The sequence below is a fragment of the Chelon labrosus genome (genome assembly GCF_963514085.1).
Source record: "Chelon labrosus genome assembly, chromosome: 20".
Taxonomy (NCBI): Eukaryota; Metazoa; Chordata; class Actinopteri; order Mugiliformes; family Mugilidae; genus Chelon; species Chelon labrosus.
This window is the reverse complement of record NC_140353.1, coordinates 17,944,636-17,965,023: the sequence shown is the minus strand read 5'-3', so window position 1 is coordinate 17,965,023 and position 20,388 is coordinate 17,944,636. Positions and strand designations below refer to the sequence as shown.

Genomic DNA, 20,388 nt, shown 5'->3' with positions numbered 1-20,388 from the left:
GGCCTTTCTGTGTGGAGTTTGCATGTTCTCCCTGTGACTGCGTGGGTTCTCTCCAGGTACTCCGGCTTCCTCTCACCATCCAAAGACATGCTCATTAGGTTCATTGGTGATGCTAAATTGGCCATAGGGGTGCATGTGAGTGTGAAAGGTTATCTGTCTCTCTGCGTTAGCCCTGCGATAGACTGGCGGCCTCTCGCCCGATAACAGCTGGGATAGGCTCCAGAAGACCCCACGACGCTTCACAGGAATAAGCGGTACAAGCGGTTGGGTACAGAAGATGAATGAATGAACGAATGAATGAATCTGAGTTGGAAGTTGCTTTGATGCACGTTTCAAATTGACCTGGGAAGAAAACAGGTGCTGCCACTTTGTCTACTAAAGTTACAGAAATGTAACTCCTCCATTATCGTAGCTTTTTGCAAAATACCGTAGCTGGTTAAAGCATGCCTGAGAAGAGTTGAGTCATTGCTTGACTGATGGCTCTGACTTCTGCTGTTCCTGCTGTTCAGGCTATTCTTACGTATCATTTTCATAACACTGACATGAAGCCAAAGCTCCAGCTATTTTCTGGTGCTCTGTCCTTAAATATCTAATTTCTTCTTCTCTTAAATTAGCATTTAAAATTCCTGAAATCAGAACCCAAACGCTGCAGCCATGCCTCCGCCCGGTGTGTGTTTGGAAATCATGGAGGCTCGCCAAAGGCAAGACGGTCATGGGAGCATCACCAACCCACAGAAGTTCTTCAACCAAGACTACCAGCAGCTTAGACAGTACTGCATGACCAAAGGAGTAAGGTACATCGACGACATGTTCCCCCCTGACCGGAGCTCCATTGGCCAAGGGTTACTGAGCCCCTCAGACCTGGCCCGCGTGGTGTGGCTGAGACCAGCGGTGAGTGTTGTGAAATAGTTGAGATCCACAGATGATGTCCCTTTACCACACACACTGTTAAAGATCAAATCAAGCATGTAATACTGCTGACAGTATAAACAAATAATAACCATATTGAAATGCTGTGTTTGAACACTTTCAACTCACAGCATTCTTTCTGCAAACAAACTCAGAGACTGACTGTCTCAGGTGGAATTTGCATGTTCTCCCACAAACCAAATACAAGTAGGTCAGGTTTCTGGATGTCACAGCACAGTTGTTTGACACATTTTAAAAAGTGCACTGTAAGTAGTACTATACTGAAGCAAAATATTCTCTTACATTTTATAGTATATGGTTCTAGAAATGCAAAGGAAACTTTCATCAGTACTTCTTCCTCTCCTTGACAAAGATACAACTGTGACGCCCACACACATATTTGTATGAATAATGAGAAGTTTTGTCAACCCATTGCAATGCATTAACAGGCTAGCTATTAGCAAAGATGAGTAACATCCTCATCTCATTTACAAACCTGAGTGTATTGTATCATCTTCCGTTTTACAGTGTAACTCAAAGGTTTTCGCAAGCCAAAACTCCTGGTAACGCTTAATTACTGTGACTAACACTGGAACAATCATTACAACCCAGTAAGTTCCAGACTCACTTTTTATCAGAATATTAGGTAACATGCCATTTGGATATTCATTTGGAAGGGGCACGCTTCAACTGTTACAGAGAAAAAATGCATCTAGTTTCAAATGGATAGTCCTCCAACCAGATCTTTGCCAGGGCATAATCAGTTCCCAAAGAAGGGGCTCTAGACCAACTTTCGCCATGAAGAAATAAATAAAAAATTGGGGGAAGGGGGAGTCAGGCTAGCTTTCAGGCTAGTAAGGTTTACTAATCCAGTAAATAGGACAATCATGGACATTACTTGGCAAAGGGAGGTCATAGCACCTTTGACTGCACTACAGTAAATATCATTTGACAGACAAGACTGGCTAGCTATGTGTACTGTCAGCGGTAGCCTGAAGTACAAAGCTGAATTGTGAACAGGACGCGAAATGAATTATCAATAACTTCACAAGTGCACTTTTAATTTATTTCTAATGTCGAGGTGTCCACAACCAGCTGATGCCAGTGCAGCCAACCAATGATGAGCTTGCCAGTGAAAACAACTTGAGAAGCCAAACTGATTTTTCTTTCAGCTAAATTCAAGAATGCAATAGAACAGAGGATGTGGAATTTGGCTTCAGTAAAGTTTTTTTTAGGAAGAGCCACTTTTATTGAAGTGGGGGGAAACTACACTGCAGCCTTGTATTAAAAATCTCAATTGACTCATCAGCTTTCCCTCTGTTTCAGAAAATCGCCCCAAATCCAGACTTTGTAGTTGATGGGGTCTCCAGGTTTGACTTTGGTCAAGGACTAATTGGTTAGGAATTTTTTTCATTCATGATATTTTTCTGTTGTAGGAGTCTTGTTTTCAGATGACTCTGTGAATTATTCTTTTTATCTTTTAACAGGAAACTGTTGGTTTCTTGCATCTATTGGAGCACTGACATTCCAGAATCATGTTCTCAAGCAAGTTGTCCCCCTGGAGCAAAGATTTGATGACAACTACTGTGGACTGTTTCACTTCAGGGTAAATACTACTAACAGAACTAGCAGTTATTTTGTACAGGTATATATTCATAGTCAGGTAACATGCCATTGGGAATTCATTATGGTGTGTCAGTAGCTCTTCTGTGAACACTACTTAAAATCAGACTGGATTTGCAATTTTTTGTGAAGTTTTATTTATTCTACCTTTGGTTGCAACATATTTAAAGAATTGTCTTTGCTAATATTTTATGAATAATCAACCCATTTAAATAGGGACTTTACCTGGATTATTAGGTAAAATACTGTCAACATATTGACACAGAAGTTATTGTATCTGCAATGTCATATTTTACAAAATAAACCCTGTTTTTAACACATAGCCTTGTTATTTCTATATTTTTTTCTTTCCAGTTCTGGAGGTTTGGGAGATGGGTGGATGTTGTCATTGACGACAAGCTGCCAACAATAAATGGCAAACTGATCTTTGTTCAATCCAAAGACGAAAATGAATTCTGGCCCCCTCTGCTGGAGAAAGCTTATGCCAAGGTGTGTGGTTCCTACACCGACATGAGTGCTGGGACTCCTGCAGAGGCTATGATGGACTTCACCGGTGGTGTTCACATGTGTATCAAGCTGTCACAACCACCTCCAGACCTGTGGGGGCTGATGTGCCGAGCTGGCCAATCCAAAACACTGATGAGCTGTGGTACACCTCAAGGTGTAAGTAGAAATATACCACACAGAAGAAACATGATTAGTTTGCAGTTTTTAGCGATGATCAGCAATAAAGTAAACTTCAGCTTGCACAGAAACACAGGTTTAAAGGGATTATGTCAGTAACCTTAGCTATCTTTTTGCAGAGTTGCGGGTTCTTGCTTAAATTAGGAAAATTTGGGGAAATAATGTTAAAATAGTTTATCCATAAAAGAACCATTTTACTCTCACATGTGCATGAAAGTCATTTATTGACAGTGGTTACACAATCTTGGCACTTGATCAGTTAGTCAAATTTTGGCAATGATGCATGTCCTTTACTTGTAGGAGACACCCGCTAACACCTTATTACCAAACGGATTGGTCCAAGGCCATGCCTACACTGTGACTGGTGTCACACAGGTGAAGTATTGCACTTGGGAATAGGACGTAAATCTGCTGCTGCTTATCGGGGAGAACATTTATTCACACAATAATCATAGCAAATAATAATTATAATGATTTCTCTGGTAATGATTGCTGATCAGATGATGAGCCAAGGAAAACTTTACAACCTGATTCGTTTGTGGAACCCATGGGGAAAAGGAGAGTGGAACGGAGACTGGAGTGATAAGTGAGAATGTCTTGCATTCTTTATAAATATGTTACAGTATGTCATAAAATTGGGCCTTATGAGTTGTGGAAAATGGAAAACATTTTTGTTGAAACAGGGCAAAATGACGACAAATATTCTATAATTAATACAAAAAAATAATGCTTTGCGATTTGTTCCCTGGGTGAGGTTTTGATTAATGAATTGTCTTCACCCTGTCTTCTGTAGGCATTGTGAAGCTATTGAGATTGCAATGACAAAGTCATTCAAATGTTATTCTCTCTATCTCTCAAACATACAGCCCTCAGGGCATATGTTGTAAACTCCCTCTGAATGGTGAAAACTGATAAGATGTTGCTTCTCTTACTTATACTGACCGTCTTTAAACTGTCTTCAAGGTCCCCTCTGTGGCAAACTGTGAGTTTACAAGACCGTGAAAAATGCCATTTCGTGGAAGATGATGGCGAGTTCTGGTAAGAAAATGTAGACAATTAAAATATTTTTGCACTGTACTTCACAAGTTTGGGGTTTCATATTTTTATGAAATGAAATGAAAAATCAAAACTAACCCAATTTCCACAGGATGACGGTTGAAGATTTCTGCAAGTTCTATGAAGATCTTGACATCTGCAGCCTGAGTCCAGACTTCATTGACGCAAACTCCTGTTCCGAGTGGAAGACTTACATGTATCATAGCCGATGGGTTGCAGGAACCACTGCTGGAGGCTGCCTGAACAACAGAGGTATTCAGACCAATAAACCTATAAGAAAGTTGTCCCCCCTGGAGTACAATAAGTACATGACAATAAGTACATGATGTGCAAATGTGCTGAAAATTGCAACTGAAGAATTGCACAGAACTAACTAGGCTGTGCTTGTTTAAGAGGCCTAGTTTGCCATAACTGTATAGCTTATCATGTGCACCGTACTGTTACGACCACCTTGGACTGGCTCACAATGAAGTGATCGAGCACAAGCAAACGTTGCGTAAAACTATTATCAAAAATTAAGCAACTAACACGATAAACAAAAATTCAAATAAACTAAACAAAGAAAAAGCCACCCAGGCCAGCCCACAAAGGGCCGTCAGATCTGGTGTCTCCCCTCTAACCCTACACATACCAAACTGAACCCTAATCAGAAATAAGACCGAAAAATAAAGACTAGCACACCTGTCATAACATAATAAATTGGTACAACAAAAGTTACATAAGCAATGACTCCAGCTTCAGTGGCTGGGAGAAGAAGGTGTGAGAGAGATATGCTGAACGAGAACGATGTTGGGATTATCGTTTTCAGATAATCAAGTCTTAATTTCTGTTTGCAAACCTTTCCTATTCTTTGCAGTTACAGCTGTCCTTAACATTTTAACAATGGGAGACACAAGCACATTACAGGTTTATACTTCCAGGGAAGACCCAGCTTTAAAAAACTAAATGTAGTTTAAAGCATCGTGAACCGTGTCTAGAGTGTTTAAATATAGGACAGGACTATACAAAGGATAAGACTCTATTATCTTACCTTTATCTGAGCACTGAGAGCTCAAACCAGTGTTTAATGTCATGGACCCAAAGTAGAGATTCCTGTCACAGTGCTAGAGATGCAACTATTTAACTCTGCATCTTTGAAAGTAAATTATAAGCTTTGATGGATTCTTTTTCTTTGTGTCATCAGACAGTTTCTGGACTAATCCACAGTTTAGAGTCAAGGTCTATGGCGACTATTCAGAGAACGACGGTGAAAAAAACGTGCTGGTGTCGCTCATGCAAAAGCCTGACAAGAGGAACAGACGCCTGGTGCAAAACCTCCACATCGGATTCTCTGTGTTTGAGGTAATTATTGCATTTTATTGTTAAATATAACACAATTACACAGCTGTAATTAACAATAAGTTCATTATAGCTTTGTAATTTACATTGCAGACATGGAAAGCATAATTAAATAATGATAAAACTGCTGTAGACCACTTCATCTATAGTCAGGAATACTGGACTAAACTGCAATTCAATTCAGTTCAATTCAATTTTATTTATATAGTGTCAATAACAATACAAATCTTCTCAAGACGCTTTACAAAGCCCGGCCTGAAACCCCCAGAGCAAGCCTGATGGTGACGGTGGCAAGGAATAACTCCCTTTTAACAGGAAGAAATCTTGAGCAGAACCCAGATCATATGGAGGGACCCATCTGCCTAAGGCCAGCCAGGTACAGACAGAAAAGAGAGAGAAGAGAACAGCAGGAAAAAACGAGATAAACATACTTATGTCATAGATACTCATATCTGACTAAAGCGTATATGTGGAATCTTATGATACAAACTGATGATGTTACATGACAGTTTGAAAATGTAAGAGGAGAGGTGTCACGTGATGCTGGCAGCGGAGATGGCAGCTTAGTTGGAGGCTCCGCAGTCGAGTAGCTTATTTTATTTAAGTGAAGGGTTACACGGTACTTCTCTCGACCTCTGAGTGACACATTTTATGTTTGAGAATTCTGAAACTACATTTGTGGAGTTACGATGCCTGGCCAGCAGCAAAAGCCCGCTACACGAAGTCAAGAGACGGCTAGCAAACCCGGCGAAGCTAGCAACGCAGCTAAAGCAGCTAACACCGCGGCTAAAAACATTTCGCCGTCGCCCCCCAAAACGGCCAACCCCCCTCCTCCTCCTCCTAATCAGATGGCCAAGGACATATCGAGCATCTATGCACTTTTAAGAGAAACATCAGAGTCTCAAGAACGCAAGCTGAACTCCATTGAGTCAGCAACTCGTGCTGTGGAGGCGAAGCTGTCCGACATTGCTACACGCCTGAACAATGTTGAGTCTCGCATAGACTTCCTTGAAGACGCACATCAAGCGCTTGTAACTAATCCCCCTGCCACTCAGTCTGAGGTGGAGATCTTGCGACAGAAGCTGGACGACCTGGAAAATAGGAGCCGGCGGAACAACCTGCGCTTTGTTGGCTTCCCGGAGGGATGCGAGGGCCCGGACACACTCGCCTTTCTACGCAAAGTTATTCCACAGATGCTGAACATTGACCTTCAGGGAGACCTCGAAATCGACCGCGCACACCGGACCCTTGCCAGACGCAGACCGGACGACCAGCCCCCGCGACCCATCGTCGCTCGCTTCCTGAGATTCCAGGACAAGGAACGGATCGCTGAAGCTGCGCGGAAGATGGGAAAGGTGCACTGGGACAAACATCACATCATGGTCTTCCCTGACTACTCCAAACTGGTCACCGAGAAACGGGCTGCTTTTAACCAATGCAAACGCCTGCTTCACGAGCGTCGGATCAAGTTCTCCGTGAGGTATCCAGCTGTGCTCTCCCTGAGGACGGCGGATGGTAGACGTGAGTTTACAGACCCCAAAAAAGCTCTGGAATTCATTCGTTCTCTGCCCCCGTGAAAGCATACTCATATTTTGCTCTTCAGTCACCTAGAACCATCCAGTTGAACTGTACACGTCTCTCATTTACATCGTTAAATACATTCTAATATGGAAGATATATCTCATTTATTATTTTAGATGGTGACATTATGGGTTCTATTATACCCATCATTTTTGGTTGTGCCCTATATACTAATTCAGATGTTATTGGTCTACTGTGGACATTCGAGTTGCTATAGCAGGGGGAACATATCATCCCCTGAGCTTATACTTTGCTTTATTTTTTTAGAATTTTTTTGTTTTATTTTGCTTTTTACTCACTCCCACCATTTCCATTAGCACTAGTGACCAATCCAGATCTGAAAAGGGCCTCATAGGGAGACGTACACTTCAGATTGACATCACTGGATGGGTAGGTATAGCTACAAACCTGTTCAGGAGTTTTGGTTATATTTTACTGTTTATTACTTACAGCCCTTACACAGTTTTGTACTGATGTGGCCCTTGCTAATTCTCAGCTACATAATTATAGCTGCGTGACTGCCTTCTTTGTGAGCTGTTAGACTGTTCAAAGTCACGGACCAAGTTTTTTGTGTGTTAGGCTTGGTGCTTTTAGTGCACCTACTGGTGACAACAGTTCATGGTCACCATGTAAGTATGTGTATGTATCTTTGTCTTTTTCTCCCATTATATGGTTTTCCTTCTTCTTTTTTCTTTTCCCCCAACTTTTTTGTTGCCCAGGATGTTTGTTGCTCAGCGATGGTGGCTTTAATGATAGGTTACATGGCCTATAAGCAGAGGTTACTAAACCTACTCCAAACTAATGATGCAGGCGGATAAAGGAAGGTCCTTGAAACTAATGACATGGAACGTGCGAGGTCTTAACCACCCTATTAAAAGGAAAAAAGTCATAACATTCATTAAATCAAAAAGATGTGATATAGCATTTCTCCAAGAGACTCACTTATTGACTCAAGAATCTAGAAAGCTTTGCAGAGATTGGGTTGGTCATGTCTCCTCCTCATGCTGGAATAGCCACAGCAGGGGAGTAACTATTCTAGTACACAAACAAATACAATTCAAATGTATTAAGGAAAGTACTGATACTGCTGGAAGAGTTTTGATGCTACTCGCCGAGATACAGGGCCATAAAGTAATTTTAGCTAATGTCTACGCTCCTAATATTGATGATCCCGCTTTCTTTGGGCAACTAGAATGCAAACTCAATGATATGGGAGATTATCCAATTTTGATGGGGGGTGATTTTAATCAGGTTATGGATAGCATATTGGATCGTAGCACCCCGTCACAGCGTCAATGCAAATCAGCCTCCATTATGCACAAAATGTGCAAAGCTTCTGGTCTAGTTGATACCTGGCGGTTATTAAACCCAACCACAAGAGATTATACTTTCTATTCCCCACGCCACAATACATTTTCCAGGATCGATTATTTTTTTGTCTCTGGCTTTGGCATCTCCTCCATAGTATCTACTTCTATCGGCAACATTTTCCTCTCGGACCATGCTCCTGTGTTTCTTTGTGTAACCCCTTTCTGCAGTACCCCCAAGTCTCCCAGATGGAGGCTCAACTCCAGCCTTCTGCTTGACCTGAATTTTAAAGAATATTTAAGGGCTCAAATTAACCTTTTTATAGAAACTAATTTGGAGTCAGCACCATCTGCTGGTGTGGCATGGGAAGCGCTCAAGGCTTTTATTAGAGGTCATATAATACAACATGCCTCTTTCAAAAAGAAATCTAACATAACAAAACAACTTGACTTGGAGAAGAAGATTCACACTGCCGAAGCTGCATTTAAGCAAAATATGACCCCCACTAATCTGACTAATCTGACCAGACTAAAATATGAACTTAATTCCATCTTGACCCAGAAGGCAGAATTCTCCCTCTTCAGAACTAGGCAAAAATACTTTGAAGAGGGGGACAAAGCAGGTAGATTGCTGGCTAGATATATTAAACAAAGAGAGGCCCAGAGCACAATAGCAGCAATTAGGACAGAAAGTGGCGCTGCTACGCGCGACCCCACAGAGATTAATATGGCATTCAGAGAGTTTTATGCAAAGCTTTACTCATCGGAAACGCAAGTCAGCCAGCAAGAGACGCATGCTTTTCTGAATTCCCTCACTCTCCCCACCTTATCAGCGAGCCAGGTAGATCTGCTTGATGCGCCAATCACTAAGGAGGAAATTGTGGATGTTATTAGTGGCCTTCCATCTAGCAAGGCGCCAGGCCCAGATGGCTTCACAGCTGAATTTTTTAAGGCGTATGCTGAGGAACTCTCCCCTCTACTTTTGCAAATGTATAGCGAGGCACTGGATAAGGGCTGCCTGCCCCCCACTCTGTCTGAGGCACTAATTTCTCTCATTCTAAAGAAGGATAAGGATCCACTAGATTGTAAAAGCTATAGACCGATCAGTTTGATTTGCTGTGACAGTAAAATTCTTGCTAAAGTTCTAGCTGTGAGGTTAGATAAGGTGATAACCAACCTGATTCACCCCGACCAAGTTGGCTTTATTCGTACTAGGAGCTCAGCTGACAACATCAGACGTTTGATTGACATCATGTGGACCTCCCAAAACTCACCCTCCCCTGCTGCCGCCCTGTCTTTGGATGCTGAAAAGGCATTTGACAGGGTGGAGTGGCAATATTTGTTCTCCACCCTGGAAGCTTTTGGTTTTGGCAGGATATTTATTAGCTGGGTCAGACTTTTATACACCAACCCTAAGGCCTCAGTGACAACAAATAGCATAATATCACAGTCCTTTGAGCTCCAGAGAGGCACTAGGCAGGGCTGCCCTTTGAGCCCTTTACTTTTTGCACTGGCGCTGGAGCCGTTAGCAGCGGCTATTCGCAAAGACCCTGACTTCCCAGGTATCCAAGTTGGCAATACTAGTCACAAACTGATGCTTTACGCGGATGATGCCTTGGTCCTGATAACAGAGCCAGAGCGCTCTCTCCCTGCTCTGCTCAAAACTATTAAACTGTTTTCTAAATTATCTGGATATAAAGTGAACTGGGCCAAATCAGAGGCTCTACCTCTGACTTCCTACTGTCCCAAGACCCTATTCCAACCTGGTGATTTCACTTGGCCCCAATCAGGTATTAGATGTTTAGGTATCCTTTTCCCCCCGTCATTGAATGAGTTGGTCCAGGTTAATTTTGAGCCCCTTCTGAACAAACTCAAGATTGATATAGAACGGTGGTCTCCACTATTACTTTCCCTCTGGGGCAAGGTCAATGTCATAAAAATGAATTGCACCCCCAAATTTAATTACCTATTACAGGCACTACCAGTGAAGATCCCTCTAAAATACTTTAAGCAATTTGATAGTCTTTGCAACAAATTCCTATGGAACAATAAGCGACCCAGATTGAACTTGAAAAAATTACAGAGGCCAGTGGACCACGGTGGACTGGGGGTTCCAAATTTGCTTTTTTATCATTATGCATTCAGTCTAAGACACTTGGTTCACTGGGCACTGCCTCCTGAAAGAGCACCCCCGTGGTTCAGTCTAGAAAGCCCTTTATGTAGTCCACTCCCCCTTATGCACTACATCACCACTAAGCTTTCATTAGAGGCACAAAGTCACCCTATTATTTCACATTTACAGTGGGTATGGAAAAGAATGGCCTTCATATTTAACTTTGACGCAAACCTCCACTCTGCAGCCTCCATATGGACTAACCCTAAACTCTGCATAGGGAAATCACCCTTTCTCTGGAAATCATGGGTCGACAGGGGAATTCTGACCCTTGATGACCTATATGCTGGGGATACACTCAAGTCGTTCTCTGATATCAAGACACAATTTCACCTGCCCCAGAATCAGTTTTGGAAGTACTTACAACTCAGACATCTGCTACTGCACACATTCGGGTCTCTTTCAACACCCCCCCCCACTGTAAGCTTCCTTACACAAATAATGAAAATTTTTGGTAGAGGCCATGAAGCTTCAGTGTATTATTCAATGGTCTTGAAATGCTCGGATAAAGGTGCATCAAGTCTTAAATCGATTTGGGAAGGAGATCTCTGTGTCTCATTCACAGACAGGGAGTGGAGTAGGATCTTACGAAACATAAAAAAGATGTCCAGGGAACTCAGAACAAGGCTTGTCCAATTCAAGATCCTGAACAGGGTCTATTGGACCCCCTCTAAGCTATATAGAGTTAAGTTGAAACAAAACCCAGACTGCTGGAGATGCCAGAGCGGGGAAGGCACCTTGATTCATATGCTGTGGAGCTGTCAAAAAATACAAGACTATTGGTTTGAGATTCATAATAATGTCACAACGATTATAGGACATGATATTCCCTTCTCCCAGAGGTTGTATATTCTGGGGGACCCATCCCAACTTGATGACATTCCTCCCCACACTGCAGAGTGGGTCCAGGTGGCACTGATGCTGGGGCGCAAACTTATTGTTTCAGAGTGGAAGGCGTCATCGCCCCCCCCTGTCAGCCTCTGGCATACTCACTTAGCCAAACTGGCTGCGTTGGAAGGCCTATCATACAGACTAATAAATAGAGTGGAAGGCTTCAACTTGAAATGGGAACGGTACTTGTCCAATATGAAAGACCCTGTGCAAGATATGTGATAACCTACCCGAGTATGACACCTCGCTGAGCATGTAACACAATGCCTTTCCTGTTTGTTTGATTTTTTACCCCCCCCCCCCCCCCCCCTCCCTCCTTTTTTTTTTTTTTTTTTTTTTTTTTTTTTTTTCTCTTCTTCATTGCCATTATTATTATCATTATTATTATTATTACTCCTGACTAAATATTTATTTCATTGTATTGCGGTGCTCTGTTTTATCCTACCACGACAACAGATGTAGTATGGAGCTCCACAGGAAATACACAACTCCAGGCCAGAGATACTCACAAGAATATAAAGGAGGAGGGGAGGGGAGGGGAGGGGAGGAGGAGGAGGATGAGGGGGGAGAGGGACACACAGCAGTTAACATGCTATACAGTAATAGCACAGAACTGCATGACTAGTAGCAGATGGGAAGTTAGAGGACAAGAGCTATGTGCCAGAGAAAGTGGAGGATGCGAGAGAGGAGAGAGAAGAGGACATGTGTCCGGTGCATCGTCCCCCAACAGTCTAGGCCTATAGCAGCATAGCTAATGGACTAAATGCTGGATATTGCTGAAAAATCACAATCATAAAAAGTGTCTAAGACTTTTGTGAAACACAGAATGATATATCAGAATATTTGTTTCCAGATAATCGTGGTAAGTTATGTTGGTAAATTAAACCATCATCATCTTTGAAGAACAGAAACTGAACGTTCAGGCAGTGACAGATTAACCAACATTCTGTCATGGGAGCGTAGTAGTAACGGATAGAAAGAGGGTCACAGTAAAATTGAAAGTAAACACGGTTAACGGACGACCACAGTCAAAGTCCTTTCAGCCTGTTTATTGTTGTCAGCTTTTCATAGGAAGTAGCATTATTGCTCACAATGCAATTTGATGAGCATCTCTTATGTATATGTATTTCCTTGTTTTATCTCTTTTTAATAGTTTATCTTCTGTTGATATTCTGTTATTGAGGAAATGTGTGCATTAAATTAAATTATTTTTTTCTTCAACATGAACATTTTTCCACTCATTTCCTTCAAGGTGACTGAACAAGTAAGATACTTTTCAATCCCAGTCCATGTTTTCCTTACAAATACCCTAACCTTTTACAAATCATATAAATAATCTGAAATCTTGTATGTGTTGTTGTAGTATAAGGCGCAGAAGGGGAAGTTCCCTGCTTCGTTCTTTAACACCAACGAACCAATTGCCCAAACTAAAACCTACATGAATGCCCGGGACGTAATAGAGTTACTCACGCTAAAGCCTGGTGAATACCTGATCGTGCCATCAACCTTTAATCCCAATGAGACGGCCTCCTTCATCCTGACCATTCACTCCAAGACAGAGACCCATTGCTAGTATGTTCACACTGACTGCCTGTCTCAGTGAAATTAATGCTGTTTTATACGAAGACAAAATCTAACACACACTTTGTTCTTACTTTACAGCGAGAATTCTGGACACTACAAGCATGAGCCAGTTCAAACGGTGTGTAAGATGTAACATTGTCACAGTTGTCTGTGTATCATGCTGTTGCGTTGCAGTATTATGTAAACTAAATTTTGCCATTGTATTTTCAATTAGACTTTAGATGGCAATACATTTTCTTTCCTACTTTCTCTTCTGCCTTTGACTCTTAGCTTAAGAATGTCAAAAATGAAGACAACGATGAAAGTAAGAGGGGCGTCTTCCGTCAGTACTCTGACAAGGTAATTTCTGTCATGCGTTTGATTAGTATAACTGTATATATTGAGTTTAATCACACCTTGCAACCTTTTCTTAAAAGTCATCTAATGTATACACCAATTTGGAAATTATTTCAAGCTGCTGTAAATCATAGTTTTAGTTGTATAATGGATCAAAATGCCGCATGTAATGTATTGTAAAGGGTCAGCTTAAGTGGATAACCAACCCTGAGACTAATCCTTAGTTTAGCACCATATTTTAAACATTCAGTTAATTGTTATATCACAGGCTGCACTCAGCATTCAGCTGCTAACGAGACATAAAAGGGCCAAAACAGACCTAAAGGTTGAGAGGTCACATCAATATCAATTCAAATGGAAATATATGTTGCCCTGTGTCTGCTGGGTGTGATGAATGAATAACTGCGAACATGATAACTATGTTGACCCTGTAAGTCCATATTACAACGTGTCAACAATATGTGCAGCCCTGTAATCCTGTTTCTCTCAGCATGAAAGCACTGCAATTACAGCAACCTAAACCTTGATCAAATAAAGCAACAGTGTTTCCTGGCAGGCTGAAGGGACAGGTTTGTTTGTTGTGTTAGCACATGGGCTGGCAGAAAGCTCATCACAGTCTTATCTTATTGTCATTTCCAGTATGAAGAAGTGGATGCTGAGCAGCTTCAGAGGCTTCTGAATGACAGAATCCTGAAAGGTTTGAACTGCAAAGTATTCCAGTGTGCTAAAACATAAGAGCTCAAAGATGCTGAAGATAGCTATACCTCTGACACACATTGTCTGCTCCTTTTAGGAGACTTGAAGTCTGGAGGCTTCAGCATTGATGCCTGCCGCAGCATGGTTGCACTGATGGATGTATCCTGTTGACATTGCTCATGATGACTCACACACAGCAAATAATAGTTAAATTGTGTCTTCATTTTCTTCTTTGAAAATGTTCAGTCTATGGGAATAGCTGATGGCCATAGTCTGCTGTGCACGTTCTTTATGAGTGATCTGAAGAAGAGTTCAAGGTGTTCCCCATATCCCTAAATTTCCTAGATCTTAATTTGATTGAGTATCTTTGGGACCGTTGAGAAATCAGATCTTCACTTTGTGACTCGAAAGACTGCTAAAGTCTAAGTGGAAGATACCACAAGTCGCCCTCAGAGATTTTGTAGTGTCCATGCCTTGGTGGGGTGGTACTGTTATGCCAGATTGCAGATTACCTTTGGTAAAGCATATTACACAGCTAGTCATTAGCATGTCAGTAATTTACAAACGTGTCAAACGTGCCTGCTATCATGTTAATATCACAGATATTACTTAATTTAGAGGTCAGGCTAAGACTTATACATTTTGCTCCCTTAATACGGGGTTAACAAGACATCTATCACAGGCAGACTGAACAGTCAGGAATTTATCCGTCTGTGGAACAAGGTTGTCACATACAAGGTAAATGGAACCAAGTCCGGCTTTAATGTACACATATGTCGGAATGTATATGGAAAGACTTTCTTCATCAGTGTTGGTGTTTATTTCTTTTCACAGGACATTTTCTTTCTCACTGACGTTTCACGAACAGGAACGCTGTCACTGACTGAGCTGAGGAATGCTTTTGTGTCTTCAGGTATAGAACTAATTTATTCCCTAATCAATGCTACTGATATCCCATGCTCCCAGGGTGCCTCCACAAGACTCTCTAAGGTTCCTTGTCCAGATTTCAGCCTTTTCTTAAAAACATTACCAGGTCTTGTGCATGTAGCTGGGATTGGCCAATTGGGAAGAAATGGTCAATTCTGTAGATGAGAATTAGACTTGTCAAAGTTTTTACAACAAAGTCTTTCTTGAAAGAAAGTAAACCGCCATACTCCTAGGAATGAGGGTCAGTGATGACATGCTCAATCTGATGGCTCTGCGCTACGGCGCCTCGGCTGGACACATGACCCTGGAGAGCTTCATCAGTCTCATCATTCGCTTGGACTGCATGTACAGTAAGTGAAGAGGGACAAATGATGGAATGTAAATACACTGCAGCCCATGCAGTTGGAATAAAATATGTTTTACCTCTTCTCATGGAAACAATTGTGACAGTGATTTATTCTTGATAGATAAAGTGTATATCTCTTTCAAACATACAACTGATGTGTATAAATAGGAATAAAAAGAGGAATGTGTCTGAATATAAAAATATTCCAACTTTATAGGCAACAGTGTATGAGTTGATATCTGGCATGCCCTGCTTTGTGCATCAGTGAAAATGATCTGACATTTCATTACACTTAAGGTGATACAATCTGTTTTACAATGTGTGTGTTCCTCAACAGAGATCTTCAAACAGATGTCTGATGGAAAAGTCATGCATCTTCAAGAGTCAGAGGTAATAAAGGCACTTCTTCATTGTTACATCTTTTCCCAAACCATTGCTGTTGATTCATACTCACAAGCACAGGAAATCAAAATTTCATTCTGCATTTTATAGTTAAAAGCTGCATTTATTTATTAATAACTGCACTGGATTAATAAGCTGTCTCTCTCTTTATTTTCAGTGGATGTACTTTTCAATGTACACTTAACCAAGCAAGATGGATGCACTTCCATCTGGAAATACAGGAGAAGAATTTTTTTTTTGTCATATTTCAAAATAAATAAAGCATTTATTTTTCTGCAAATGAGCATGACATAAAATGTAGCAAAAGCGCATTTTCATAATTTTGACTGTACTGTCAGTGCTAAATCAGAAAGAACTGGATGTGCCATGATTAGTAGTTTGGAGTTTTCCTGTTTTGTTTTAGATGTACCATGACCTGGATCACTGAGAATCTTTACAGACACATTGCAATATATACATAATGTGAAAATGTAACAGAACTAGTCTTAGACATCAGACAATGTTGATGTTAGACTTGAGATGGAACCTCATTTCATGCGATAACCTGTTTTTTTTTAATAAACACGAACAACTACTGTATGTGTGTACGTGTAGTGAGTTTAATTCAGAGCGTCAACATACATCATCCTATTAATCACACTGATAATTTCTATTATTTATTTATTTTAAACCGTAATCATTAACTTGTTATCATTATTACTTACTTATTGCTTCAGTCAAATCTTTTAAAGAAATCAAGAGATCTTTTTCTTTTTCGTTAAAAATGCGCCCTGAGTACCAATTTCCTAATAACACCGAGATTGCAATGTTTGGAATGCTGGCCTGACTGGAAGCCGAATGAAAAATTCTAAAACTTTGGAGATGGTGTGGTCTTTTCACAGAGATCACTATTAGATCAGCTGTCAGTACATTGACAAGTATGCAAACAGCAGTATGAACTTTAATACTTAACATTAAGAGAGCTGGATACAAGACTCAGTCTCGCTAGTTAATTGTCACAGGTGGCACCTGCTTTATTGCAACAATAAACAAAAAGTATTTGTGACTAAAAAGCCTTTGGCTTCTTTCAGAAGAGGTATTTTACAAGCATTTGTAAAACTTGTAAGTCTTGTCCTGTTGAAATCATTCTTGTGTCAAGTTCATGCACGGAAAAATGCACTTAGCTGAAGTGAACCATAGACTACAAAACCTTTTTAACCCTATTTCCAGTCTGTGTGCTAAGCTAAACTAATCAGCTAGCAGCGGTAGCCTCATATTTACCTCACATTTAACTCTCTGTGAGGCAGCATGGTCTTATATTTATATAATGCCTTTCTACCAGTAGGTAGATATAGTATATACAACAATCAGACATAACATTACAACCGGAGGCAGGATGTTATGACAGGAGAAGTAAATAATATTGACCATCTTGTAACAATCCAGTGTTCTGCTGGGAAACTTTTGGACCTGGTATTCATGTGGATGTTACTTAGACATGTACCACCCACTTACACCAGACCAGGCACCCCCACCCCATAGCAATGACACTCCTTGATGGCAGGATGCAGCCTGACACAGACACACACACAAAAATGGTTTAGAAACAACAACAAAAAAAACAAAACATGAAAAACAGCACAAGGTGACCTGGCCTCCAAATTCACTAGATCCCAGACTGATCAAGTATCTGTGGGATGATCCACAGAGTCCCCTCTCCTCAACCCATAGGACCCAAAGGCCCCCACTAACAACATTTTGTTGCCAGACACCACAGGACACCCTCAGAAGGCCCATGTCCATTCTCTGATGAGTCACAACTGTTTTGGAGGCACAAGGGAGACCTACACAATATTAGGAAGGTGGTCATAATATTATGCCTGATCAGTGTGTACTGTATCCTATACTGAAGACATCAAAATGATATATGTGGATTTAGTAATCCAAGCAAGAAAAATATGTTAATAAAGTTTGAGACATCAGTTGTGTTCTGTCGAGGTGAGCTTAACATATCTTGGAAACAACCATTCTATTTGGAAAGTTTCTTGAACTGCAGTCACACAAAACTATCAAACTCATGAAGTGAGCTCTCAGTGGACCAAAGTTCATCAGTTACCAGCATTTCAAAATATCAGCTGTGTGACTCATATTTGAATTTCTACAAAAATGAATTTGTATATGTCAACAGGAAACATTTCATCAATGTACAGATCATGTGTGATGCGCAAATGCATTTAACAGCTGTTAAAAACGAATGCAGCTTTTAACTCCTTAAAATGTAGAACAGAGTTTTGATTTCTTCTGTTCTTCAGTCTAGCAGCCATCATTTTTAAAAAGTGCTAACAATGAAGAAATGACAAGAAAGCAACTTTATTACCTCTGATTCTTAATGATTCATGCTTTTTCCATTAGACAGCTGTTAAAAGATCTCTCTTGAGCAACACACACATTGTATAACAGATTGCATCACCTCAAGCCTCAAGGATACATCCATCAGAGCAACCATGCTGCGACAGGCATCGATGCTGAAGCTTCCAGATTCAGATACATAAATCAGAAAAATATGGCTTATGGCCTATCTTTTTATGTGGCATTTGGAAACACATTGCTAGTTAGGCTTAGAACTACACTTTTATAGTATAAACCTTTCAGGATGATTTCAATTCTCTGGAGCTGCTCAGCATCCACTTCTTCATACTGGAAATAAAATGATTTGTTTTATTAATTTCGAACTGCTCCTCCTTTGCCAAGATACATCACAAACACACACTGGACATACTGCAAAACTGACAGCTGATATGAAGTCCAATATGGTCTCTGCTTTTAGGTATTTTTGTCTTAACATTTCCAAGAGAAGATATACAGTATTTCTTATCAGCTAAATGGTTCGCTGTGTCCGATAGCTAGCTGCTATGTTCGGTACTCGCAGATACATTGGGTTTGGTGAGCTACACTCCCTTATCAGTTCATTAGGAACACTAGTGAAAATTAACGTATTCTAATATAAAAGTCCTGCACTAAATCCCCCCTCTTGACTGTCCTAATGTTCAGTTTATGTTGAAACGGCATCAGAAACGAGGTAATTCAACTGGATTATCATTGTGGTGAATGTAGTTTGTGGTGCTGTTCAAGTGGATTGAACTACACACTTGTAAAGTAAAGAGTTTCTGTTACTTTGTGAAGGTTCTCAGTCATCCGGATCGTAGTAAATCCAAAAAAATAAGCCAAAACAAGGCCAACTGGACTTGCAGAGTTTCTTGAGGACATTTCATCACCCATCCAAGTAGCTTCTTCAAATGGATTGATGGAGAGTAGGAACATCTATGAGTGTTCAGAAACACGCTTGATTATACACTACCAGATATCCTGTACTGTTTTGATCCTCTTTTCTTTCCCTACTGGATGTCCAGTGGCTCGCAGTGTGAACCCCCATTGGAGCTGGAGCCTCTGGTCATTTGCAGCTAAAACCAAAGAGATGGTAGTGGATTTCCAGAGGTCTAGGCCCCACCTGCAGCCTGTAACCATCAACAGGGAGTGTGTAGAGGTGGTTCAGACCTATAAGTACCTGGGTCTATAGCTGGATCATAAACTGGACTGGTTGGCTAACGTAGACTCAGCATACAAAAAAGGTCATCTCTATTTCCTTAGGAGATTAAGGTTGTTTCATATCTGCCGGAAGCTGCTGGACATGTTCTACCAGACTATCATTGCCAGTGCCCTCTTCTATGCTGTGGTGTGCTGGGGAGGCAGCACTAAGAAGAACTGCACCTCATGGCTGGACCAAGTGATACAGAAGGTGGGCTCTGTGGTAGGGGCAGAGCTGGAGTCCCTGACATCGGTGGCAGAGGAAGTGACAAAGAGATACTTCATGTACAAAAGTAAGAACACTGGTGGTGTGCAAATGAATCACCTGAACATAAACTGGACTGGCTCTGCCACCAAAGACCTTTATAAAATAATCAACGACAATAAAAACGAAAAATTAATTGATTATAAATATGTAACGCAGGTTGAGCCCTAACAAATAATTAAAAACATCAATGACAAAATTATATCCATTAACCTTAGAGACACCATCTGGCTGATAGCAGTGAATAGACTCCCAGTTAGAGTTGCAGTGGAGCTGCTATTGTAATGAGGATGGAACTCTCCAACATCTTCTAATAGAATGTTACAGAACAAAGGAAATCAGGAACAAAATGAACACTGTGGATTTTAATGTTGACATCTGTGAGAAACCTGTCATGTGAGGCCTTTTTAAAGAGAGTTTTGTTGATTATAAGAGACGTCTGTTCTGGCTGATGATGTGCATCATCAACTGTGACATCTGCAAAACCAGAGGTAAAACTGTTATTGAACAGAAGATGATCAACAGTGATGCTGTCTTCAGGAACATTTTTGCAGATCTCAGGAGGAGGAAGACAATAGACCAACAGCCCTCTGCCCTGGAACCTCCTGAATATATGAAACAAATGTATTCAGTGACATTAATATTGTAAATGTTGTTGTGTTTGTTCTCCATTGTATTTAAACCCTTTTATTTCTCCTGCTGTGCA

At 40.9% G+C, this 20,388-nt stretch overlaps 1 protein-coding gene across 1 annotated transcript; it reads left to right on the top strand.

Moving 5' to 3' along the window:
• Positions 1–645: 645 nt before the first annotated feature.
• Positions 646–16,037, top strand: LOC311505650 (calpain-2 catalytic subunit-like; the record flags this gene model as incomplete). Its single annotated transcript, XM_084569325.1, has 19 exons — positions 646–891; positions 2,236–2,305; positions 2,397–2,515; positions 2,887–3,195; positions 3,517–3,591; positions 3,717–3,802; positions 4,180–4,254; positions 4,364–4,524; positions 5,456–5,613; positions 12,926–13,134; positions 13,225–13,264; positions 13,417–13,485; positions 14,122–14,179; positions 14,276–14,337; positions 14,848–14,916; positions 15,013–15,091; positions 15,339–15,455; positions 15,789–15,841; positions 16,011–16,037. Exons 1-19 carry the CDS (start codon positions 655–657, stop codon positions 16,035–16,037), a joined length of 2,073 nt encoding a protein of 690 aa, XP_084425451.1. The 5' UTR covers positions 646–654.
• Between the last annotated feature and the right edge of the window lie 4,351 nt (positions 16,038–20,388).